We start from the raw sequence: 10,968 nt of genomic DNA, 5'->3' as shown, positions 1-10,968 counted from the left end.
CGCACGGGAGGTAAACAAAGCTGGGTGACACTGCCAATATGAACAACAACGACGCAGAAATTAACGATGGCGACGCGGAGAACATCACCAGCGACACCCAAAAGCCCGATAAAATGTTCACCCTGAAGAAGTGGAACGCGGTGGCCATGTGGAGCTGGGATGTGGAGTGTGATACCTGTGCCATTTGTCGTGTGCAAGTCACGGGTACGTCTTGATGGTGTTTCTAATTTTGGTATTGCCTTTGTGTTGCGAGAGAGTCATACTGTTGAACGCCACCGAACTTTCATAAAATTGTATTAATGATTTGGTATAGGCTCAAAGTCTTTAAATTTAAGTAAATATTAAGTTTGGTATAACTTTAGAAGTGACCAACGTTACCAATTTTCATTATATTACGTCCCTGAACTATTCTAACTAAGACTTACCTTTTAAGCCTAGTTTGAGTTGGGGGAGCAAATTTGGTAGGGGTAGTCATATAGTGGCTTAGGTTAGGCTGTCACTCAGTAACGGATGAATGTCGCGCCATATTGGCTGGTGCAGGCGTGTGCACTTGGCCTTATGTCAGGCCCTAGATTAGGCCTAGGTTAGGTTAGTTTGGGTTAGTTTAATGCAAAATAGTGTTTTTAATTAATCTTGATCTTGATTTTGGAGGATAAACCCACTTTTGGAAATCTTATTAAAATTCCAAAAGGGATATTTTCCCCCCAAAATGAGGGTCAAAACTAATTAAAGCACAGTATTTTGCATTGAAAACCATAAAAATAATAATAAAAGGAAACGTTGGTTACTTCTAAAAATTTACCTTAAGTTTCAGTAAAAGAAAAAATAAAATATATGTTCTTACATTTTCAGGCCAAATTATACTGTAGGTCATCTCTACAAGTTCCATCAAAAAATGCTTCACTTAGAATCTAGTAAATACAGAAAAGGGTATTATTCAACTCCTATCTGTATACAGTATCGTGTCTGCATTGAAATAACCTAACATAACATACTAAGTTTAAGCTTTAAAAAAATGCTGAATTAGAGAAGATCTTCCCTATAACATTTCTGGCAGAAATGCTTCATTTAGCACTTAATACGGTACATAAGATTGGGAGGGAAATTCTACAGTTCAGCTACATCCAGTAATGCATATACTGTACATGAAAATTAAGTTCGGTTGGGTCTGGTTAGTACTTGGATGGGTGACCACCTGGGAACACCAGATGCTGTTGGCATAACGTTCTCCCTACGTGTCAAGTGGGGTTGGTGGAGGATTAGTGCTCCTCCCTGTAAAACAACTCTAAGCCCTTGGCCACCCCGTTTGGGATACATGGCATCTGGCAATGAATGAATGAATCTTAGGTTATTTAAATGTAGACACAATAAATAACTGCTAGGGGTTGAATAGTCCTCTCCCCTCTCCGTATTTATGAAGTATATACTAAATGAAGCATTTGTGCCAAAAAAGTCATAGAGAAGACCTGTAATTCAGCCTGAAAATGCCAAAAACACACCAAAATTTTCTGTGCAGTTTGGGGCAGAAACTGAACATTTACCACCTACCCTAACCTAACGAAACCTACTCTATCCTACTTTCAGTGTGCTGTATATTCAGTAGTAGACAGAGCTAAGAGCTGTAGAATCCCCCTCCCCTATACATATATACTGTTTTGAGTACAAGAGGAAGCATATGCGTTGGAAAAGTCATTGCTATAGAAGACCCCATTAATATGGTCAGAAAATTTAATGCAACATATTTAAAAAAAAAAAAAAAAAAAGTAAATTTTTTTGCTGAAACTTAATATACACCTAAATTTATGCATTAGAATGTGTAAATTTGTGAATCAGAATGTGTCTGTTCTAGAGCACTGTATTCATTATTTTTCATAAATTAGGCTTACTGCTGATATTGGGCAGATTTTCACTGGCTCTTTTTTCAAATCTTATGCAAATTGTTTAGTCCAGTCTTGTTGGGCCATAGCTCTATGATTAGGGTAGATTAATAAGGATAGTAGCAGATATCTCCTAAACCCCATCATAACCATGTCATGTACATCACTTTTAATGCACTGTTTCATCCAGAGTTTTCTTTCTCTATGCCCACCACATTTTATGCTTTCCTGTGCAGAAGTACCATATCTCTGTCTCTGCACTAACATACCTGTCGTTATTTACTTTGTCATTAAGCTGCATATGACTTTGGTTAGTAACTGTATAACTAGATTTACACCTGGTGGTCTAGTGGGTTGAGGCATTCCTATCAGATGTGACCCACAATGGTTTACTGTCCAGGCAAGGGGTGGTTGGGGTTTATTTGTTATACTGTGCCACTCAGGGACATACAACTAGTCACTGTCCTTAGATATGTGGAAAAAGTACCCAAGCCTGGGTTTTTATGGTCCTGATGCAGGAGAAAAGGATTGAATGATGGATAAATACTTTACAGTGCAGTAGTCCTGTGGGTAGTGCAGTTCCGGTTTGCACTAATCACGATTTGTGCGGCAACAAAAACCATACCTCATGTCAGTCAGTGCAGTAACTCCCTCTGTTAGTGCAGCAAAATTCTTACTGGAAGGACCTCTCTGCACTCCATTTGAAATTCCCGTTTGGTGACGAATGTCAGCATGGCTGCCATGCCTGTGCACTCAGCCTCCACCTCCCTAATCCTGATGATGATGGGGAGTTTGAGGGCATTGAGACCTAGCCTCAGCCCCAGAGGGGTTACAGGCACTTCAGTCCCCTTCTCTAGGACCTAAGCCGTGGATGCCTCCCCCCTCCTCCTTCCAGCCACCTAAACAACACTGTCACTCTTCATGGTGAGTACCTTGTACAACAGTATGTACACTCTAAAATAATATATAACCCTTTCTTTTGCCCACTGATGTTTGTAGAGGCTGCTTGTGTACTACTGTACAATTATTGTTTGGTATGCTCAGGAGGGAGTAAAAAATTGTCAGTAATGTCAGAAGGGGACTTTGGGAAAATACTGGGATATTTCCAGACCCATTTGTCCTTATAACTTAGGTTTCAGTGTACCCATCTATGGATTTTCCATGTACGCAGCAAAATGCCCGGACCCATTAACCACGTTGCTTGAGGGAAGGCACTGTACTGTTATATGGTGCAGCCTTGTTATGCAATAGGGTTACATCAGGTGAAGACCTATTGCATAACGAATTATTGCGTAATGGGGTTGATATAACATGGGTTCATTGGGGTTAGGGAGGGTGACCTTGACCGCAAAGCCTAAAATGACCTAAGGGACCTCTGCTACCCACCTGAAGTTTGTCCCATGCCGGTTCGAGTTGTCACCAAGGGTTCCCTGTCCCCCAGGATAGGAGACAGTTGGAGGGCCTGGACGACCATTCCACAAAAGATATGGTGTCTCTTTTTACTTAGTATTACACACTGCACTATTTATTAAGTACTTGTGCTGTTATTTGGCGAGAGAAATGATATTTAAGTGACCTTTCATGCACAGAAGAAAATGAAAGGCAACAATCACAGCCAGTTTAAACACTGAGTGGGCATCTTCGCTCAGTCAGCTATGTAGAGGCCTAAGAAGGGGATGATGGTTACGTAAGGTTGACTTGATTTCCAAGTCAAAAGTTTCAGTATTTCACACACAAAAGGTATCATTTCACATAATATTGCTCATTGCACTATTTTGTAATCACTTGCACTGTTATTTGGCAGTAACAATAGTGTTCCAGTTGCCTTTCATGCAAGGTTAGAGACCCAAGAAGGGGATGATGGTTATGTAATGTTGAAAGGATTTCCAAGTCACTAGTTTCAGTATTTCACACAAAAAAATTCTCTCTATCTATCTGTCTGTTGCCAGACGCCTTAATGCCGTAAGGGTTGGCCACAAACAAACCGCCTCCAAATTATCATTTCACTTAATATTGCACATTGCACTATTTAAGCATTTGCACTGTTATCTGACAATAACAATGGTGTTTCAGTGGCCTGTCATGCACAAACTACCCTGTAGAATGAAAGGCGACTATTACTGCAAATGTAAACACTGGGTGGCCATTTTGGCTTGCATAGCCTACATCACTGTGTTCACATGAGATTCTTGGAGGCAGTCGTTGAAAATATCGTTGTAGCGAAATCACAATAGTAATCCTTCGATTATCCAATGCAATAGAGCCAAAGGCATGTCCGGGTATCCAGATAATGGATCTCTACTCCGGTTCCCATCAGTACATAACATAACTTTGAAAGCCAGAATTAAAGGCCACTACAGTACAGTACATTGTACAACACTTGTTCCTGTTGTTTAACACTATTCAGTCTGGTCAGTCAGACCTGTAAACCACAGCCAAGCAATTACCATGGTCAAGCAGACCCATCAGCCATAGAAAACAATCACCACTGCAGGGCCGTACCCTGCAGTGGCATGAAAACATGAAAAAAGTGGCTACAAAAGAAAAAGGCAGTGGGCACACAAAACATAGTGGTAGAATAGAATAAAATCATAGTACAGTACAGCAATCTAGAATAAATTTGTCAGCACTCATGATTCAACCATCCTGCGTCAATCTTACCCAGGATCTCCCGCTTCTAAAGAGTCAGCATTATCCTCTTCCTTTTCCCTGGTGGAGGGGCCATTATCACACACCCTAGGAAGAGGCATAAAAGGAATAGCAAAGCCTGAAGGAGGTAGGGAACAACCACAAAAACCACCACGTGCACTGCCATAACAACTGGCTGAGAGGAGCTGTTTATTACATTGTCGCCGGGCAGGAGCTGGGAATGGCTGAGGGGGTCTCTAGCAGACACTGAGTGAACTGCCCAGCCTGACAGGGCAGCACCACTGGGCTATTCCTGCCCAGCTGGCTGGGAAAGTGTTCACATGACCATAATATCCACCAGGACACATGCATTTTGTCCAGATATTATGAAAAAATGTATGAATAATGGTTTCAGACAGCCAAATCACAGCGTCCGGGTAATGGCCATCTGGATAATTGAGGATACCAAGACTGGGTGTTGCTGTTTAATTATCAGTGTAGCAATTTATCACATAATGGGGCATCATATAATGAGGCTGCACTATACTCATATGCTAATTATGTTCCACTATATATGTTGTGTTAAATTGTGCTAGTACTGTACTTGAGAGGGATGCCATCATGTAGTGGTGCTTATATAGCCAGGCACCTCCACTGCCCAGTTATTTAGACATCCCTCAGCTCCCCTCCTGTTCCATGAAAAGAGGATGGTGGAATTTGGAGGAAGTCAGCTTCAGCCTGCAGTCCACTAGGATTATGTTCAGATGTACCTGGGGTGCAACTATTGCTACTAAATAAATTGTGATATGGTTGGTTACAGATGTGTGTTTGAGATGTCAGGGAGAGAACAGGCAACTGTGTTGATCTTGGGAAAATGTAACCACTATTTTACTCTGTTCACTTTAAACTGGCCTAAAATTCATCTCTCTCTATCATCAGTGCTGAGTTTTAGCAGTAGAGTAACAGTAGAATATGATGTTAGTCATGAAAGCTGCAGTAGTGTCTTTCTCTGCAAAAGCTGCGAAAAGACAAAAATCGGGCTGTTAATGTAAAGAGAGTATAATAATGGTCTTTACATTTACTAATTTATGCAGTTTTGGTTGCAGATGCGTGTTTGAGATGTCAAGGAGAGAATAAGCAAGACGATTGTGTGGTGATCTGGGGAGAGTGCAACCACTCCTTCCATAACTGTTGCATGAGCCTGTGGGTGAAGCAGAACAACCGCTGTCCCCTCTGCCAACAGGAGTGGTCCGTACAACGTGTTGGAAAATAGTCCTCCTTGTCTTTATCACGTGTAGCTATACCCTTTTTTATGCTATCTTGGCTTGAAATTGCCATCTCTACATCTTGAATGCTGAGCTGTACCAATTGATGAACACTAGAATATGGTGCCAATTAATGAACACTAGAATATGATGCCAATTGATGAACACTAAAATATGGTGCCAATTGATGAACACTAGAATATGATGCCAATTGATGAACACTAGAATATGATGCCAATTGATGAACCCCAGAATATGGTGCCAATTGATGAACACTAGACTATGGTGCTAGTCACAAAGAAGTGTTATGGAAAATAAAGTACTGTATGTGGAGCTCTAGCATTATCTTTTTCTGCCACTCAGCTACCTGAAATAACCTGCAAAGGAACAAAAATCAGAGCCAAGTTAATGTAAGCAAGGTATTGACAGTGTTTATAAAATATTTAGCTATTGTTGTCTTTAGTGATGTGTTATTCTGGTTTATTCTTGCAATTTCCAGATTAATTTATGTAACTTAGGAAAGGCTCCTTTATGGAAGGGATTATTGAGGCCTGTATCTAATGTCTTCAGTGGGAAGTACATCTGCTAAGATGAATAAAATCAGCTGAAGGAAGCATGAATAAAATGAAAATACATCAGAGTGGAGAGGTTGGGTTCAGTTGTGCAGCCTTATTGGACATTTTGTCTATCTGTCTATCAGTCTATTGTGAAGCACCCCCATTCTATACTCATTTTTTTTTTTATTGAGGCAAAGATGCACTTGATAGGATGGCAATGATTGGTTGAATACAACATTACTTCATAATCTCCTTGCTCATTAGCATTATAAATTGACAACATATATCTGAAGGGGGACATTTGGGTTAGTAAATGTTATTTGGACATGTTGCATTCAGCCAGTCATCACCAATCTGTCAAGTGCATCTTCGCCTCAATAAAAAAAACTGAGTATAGAAGGAGTGGCCAGTGATAAATTACCCACCTGTTATTTTTTTTTCTTTGCCATCAGGTTGCTCTCTCTCTCTCTCTCTCTCTCTCTCTCTCTCTCTCCCCCTCAAGTCACACCTCATTCATATAGTTCCCGTTTCATCGCATCATCTGATTCTCGGTCTCCCCCTACCCCTCCCGTCCCTCCAACTTGCTCACATACCCCAGGGCAGACCAGAAGTTGATGAATATTTGACAGGTAAAGCCTAACAAGACCTAACCTAACAGTTAAAACAACTTTTTTTCCTTCTTTGTGGAGGCATGGACCAAAAGATGATAAGGTAAGGCTGAAGTGATGTAGAATGTGACATATACAGTCAGGCTGAGTCTAGTCAGGTTTCCTTAGTTTCCTTCATTTATAAAGGCTCTAGCATGCTTGCATCGGCCTTGGTCACCTAATGGCAGCTGTCCTTGCTGCTTGATCTCTAGCAGCCTCCCTATTCAGTCATTTATCCCTGAGGCCATACTCTGTTCTCATCACAGTTCTTTTTCAGTTGGCCCTTTGCAACTGTACCCTCAACTTTCACACCTCACCTTCCACACCCAGTTGTCATCCTCCATCCTTTTCACATCCCCAGACCATCTCAGTCTACTCCTTTTTATCAAACGTTAATGCATTCAAGTCTCGGCTTTCTGCTCAACTCTTCATTTGGAATTGAACCCCCCCCCCTTCCCCATGGCCCATCATTCATGTGATTATTATCTTTTCTGTACATTTGAGTCTACAGATACCCTCTTCCTTTACTACCCAGGTCTCTATCTTACAGCATTACTTGCACTCCAAACAGTTGCTGTGTACAAGAACCAAGTAGCATGTAGAGAGAACCCTGTCAGTGTTAGGAGAGACAACAGCTCCCCAAACTACTTCCAACCACTCCTTACCTTAGCCACAGAGCTCCAGCCTACCCCCAGCACATATCATGTCCCACAAATAACAAAATTTCTCCACATGCTCAAGAGACTCTCTAGCAAGGCAGTTCTTTCCCACCTGTCTCTGCATGCTCTCCCTTACACACAAAATCAGCATTATATCACAGTCTACCTGTATTATCAAGATGGGGTTACTTCCCACACCTTTGTTGCAAACTGCACATGACCACACTCCCTCTGCTTTCAAAGTACTGCCACCACCAGTAGCCCTAGATGTCATTGCTTTTGTTTTATCCTTATTTACTCACACCCTTGTACCCCATTCTGTCTTTCCACTTCCTAAATCTTTTCTCCACCATTCCCTCATTCTCCACGATCAACACCAAGTCATCGGCATACAACACCTTCCATGGGAGTCCATTTCTGGAGTCAGATGAGAGAGCTTCAGACACCACACTGAACAATAAGAGCCTTAAGCCTGACCCCTAAAGCATGTCAACGTTCATGGAAAACTCAACACATAAACCTTTGTTCATTTTCACCTGGGTGAGAGCACGCACTACCAGCCACTCCTTGATCCCAAACTTTCACATTGCCCACTTCCCCATCTCCTTGGGGACTCAGGCAAAAGCCTTCTCCACATCAACAACACAAAGTGCAGGTCTCTTCCTTCCTGTATATTTTTCTGAAGCTGTCAGACAATGAATAGTGCATTAGTAATACCTTTGCCTGGAATAAACCCAAACTGCATCTCATCGGCATTCATTCTTTCCCTTATCATACCTTTGAGGATGCTCTCCATTACCTTCATTATGTGGTCTAAAAGTTTTATGACTATAATTTTCCCTTTCCAGAGCATTACCCTTCCCCATTTACACATTTACGGTCACGCTTTTCAGCCAGTCATCTGGAATAGCACACTCATATTTATCGAATTTATCATGTAACTAAATGCACTCCTGTATTCCTGTGGCTTTCAGCATCTCAGCAGTTAATACAGACACACCTGTTGCCTTCCCCGACCACATCCTGCCGATTGCCCTGCTCATGGTATCAACATCAACCTAAGGCCAAGGGCCAAACCCTGGATCCACTGACTCCAAACCTTCCTTGTTCCAGCCAAATTCCTCATTCAGCAACTGGCTATAATGCTTTCTCCAAGCATCCTTAATATCCTCACCGTCCACCACCACTAACCTTCCTTCATAATTTTTCACTTGCTGCTTACCTGTTGTATCTCTGTTTTTTCTCATCATCTGTTTTGCCACCTTAAATGCCACATTACTCCTCTCAGCACCCTTTAGGCTCTCCAGTAAAAGTCTCTGAGATGCAGACTTTGCCTTCTATGCCTCCTTTCTAGCCCTATGCTTGGCAGCCAATCTCTCTTTCCACCCCTTTTCCATTCCCAGAAAAGTCTTCTTTTCTCTTTGCTTGTGGCTTCTACACTCTCTTCACACCACCATGTTACCTTACAGTATGTGTTGGTGGGCCCCTTGTCCATCAACATGCTGACTCAACTCTCAAGAGATTATTCTTGATAACTCTGTACGGCTCATTAACAATACTGTCTACAGCTCCCTCTTCAGCTGCTGCTTTACAGTACTTGTCATGCTATAAAAGGCATCCCTTAATGCTTGGTTTTACAGTTTCCATATATTCTTCCTGGGTGCATAGATCCTTTTCTTCACCAACCAATTCTGTAGTACCATGTCATATATCAGTACTGTAATTTATATTGCTGCACAGACTTTTTGCTCCCTGTAGCTTTCACATCCTTTACTAGTCTCCTGGCAGCCTTCCTGACCAGGAAAGTCATTTTGGCCACTATTACCCCCAGGCTCACATGTTGCACACAGTCATGTTCCAAGCTTCTCCAGACTCCAATATCCTGTCACCTTTCACATTCCTTATACCATCCATGGACACATCCCCATTGCACCTCATTATATCCATGAACTGAGCTGATGCACCCACATGACTGTTTAAATCCCCTCTCAAAATTTCAATCTCATTATCCCCCATATAGCCAACCAAACATAGTTTGTACCAGAATGTGTTTTTCTTCATCATTCAAGCCATGGCGCATGTGCCGATGTAATTGTAATCAGGAGTTTTCCTAATAGTAATTTCAGTGCTGTAATCTGTTCATTTACTTTCACTACATTTATAATATATTCCATTCATTTCTCTTCAGCAAGCACACCTACTCCACCCTATCTGTACACACATCCTTTCCAAAATAACTTTTGCCTACGATCCTTCCCACCAATCATTCATTCTAATTTTCCTGTAAACCTAACTTCCTGTATGCATCCGACATCCACCCACCACCTGCTCAAGGTCTCCACTTCCTTTCCCGCTCTACCCTTCAAGCTACCGACTTTCCATGATGCAACTCTGAATCTCTTGGCTGATTTAGTTTCCTCAGGCTTGGTTGGTATAGTACAATAGGTTTCAGTTTATTTGTGCTCAGTTGATGAAACCAAAGAGATGAACCAGGGGACCTATTTACCTGCACAGCCCCAAGCCCACGTAGGGGATCAGGGACCCATAGCCCTCCAGTTGTGGTTAGTGGCTGTGACACCTGAGGGTAGGTTTTGTTGGTGTAATATCCATAAAGAAAGCTACACAAGTAACTATTACTGTATCTAGCATTTTTAATGGCCTCATCCTTGTTCTAACCGTGAGACCATCAAGGCACTTGGTGGTGTAGTGATGAGAATACCCCATTTGGAGTAACAGCCTTGTATAGGTTTGATCCACAAAGTGTGACTGGAAGATTTTCAGTCATATGATACCAGCAAGACAGGTAGGTTGGTCTCCTGCCCTTCAATGTACTGGACTACACTAGTCTAGCTTCAGAACCCTACACCTCAAAGGGAGTAAAATGGGATTGGTTGCTGTTAGCCTTTTTATTGTGTTGGAAAATAGAAATGCATGGTGATCAGGATACATTGTTTTTATATTTATGATGTTAATAATTTACAGTAATTTTAGTGATTAGATAGATGCAAGACAACTGTCTATCTATCTATCTATAGCCCGACGCCCTAATCCCGCAAAGGGTGGCCACAGACAAAACGCCTCCAAGTCGCTCTGTCACGCACCATTTGACTACCCTCCCCCCAACTCACCCCCCCCTCCCTCATATACCTCTCTACTCCATCCCTCCACGTCATCCTCAGTCTACCCCTCCCTCTCCCTCCCTCCACCTCACCTACATACACCATCTTAGTCAGTCTTTCATTCTCCATTCTCTTCACACGTCCAAACCACCTTAGTGTATTTCTCCTAATCTTCTCAACCACATCCACATCCACCCCACAACGTTCCTTGACTTC

General features: G+C 42.0%; 1 protein-coding gene across 1 annotated transcript; it reads left to right on the top strand.

Annotated features, from left to right (window-relative positions):
* Roc2 (Regulator of cullins 2) lies at positions 1-6,481 on the top strand. Its single transcript, XM_080272924.1, has 2 exons — positions 1-204; positions 5,612-6,481. The coding sequence occupies exons 1-2, from the start codon at positions 39-41 to the stop codon at positions 5,776-5,778; spliced, it is 333 nt and encodes a 110-aa protein (XP_080129050.1). The 5' UTR covers positions 1-38; the 3' UTR covers positions 5,779-6,481.
* Positions 6,482-10,968: the final 4,487 nt, after the last annotated feature.

The sequence above is a fragment of the Coenobita brevimanus genome, chromosome 52 (assembly GCF_032717465.1).
Source record: "Coenobita brevimanus isolate Jiangsu-jjx chromosome 52, ASM3271746v2, whole genome shotgun sequence".
Classification (NCBI taxonomy): Eukaryota; Metazoa; Arthropoda; class Malacostraca; order Decapoda; family Coenobitidae; genus Coenobita; species Coenobita brevimanus.
Note: the sequence above shows the minus strand (reverse complement) of the source record. Positions and strands in the feature narration are given on the sequence as shown.

What these genes read in the sequence shown, in the direction of transcription:
- Roc2 (XM_080272924.1), top strand. Translation starts at nt 39, where the DNA reads ATGAACAACAACGACGCAGAAATTAACGATGGCGACGCGGAGAACATC. An exon ending in TTGTCGTGTGCAAGTCACGG is followed by an intron (nt 205 to 5,611) that starts GTACGTCTTGAT and finishes TTTTGGTTGCAG; the next exon opens with ATGCGTGTTTGAGATGTCAA.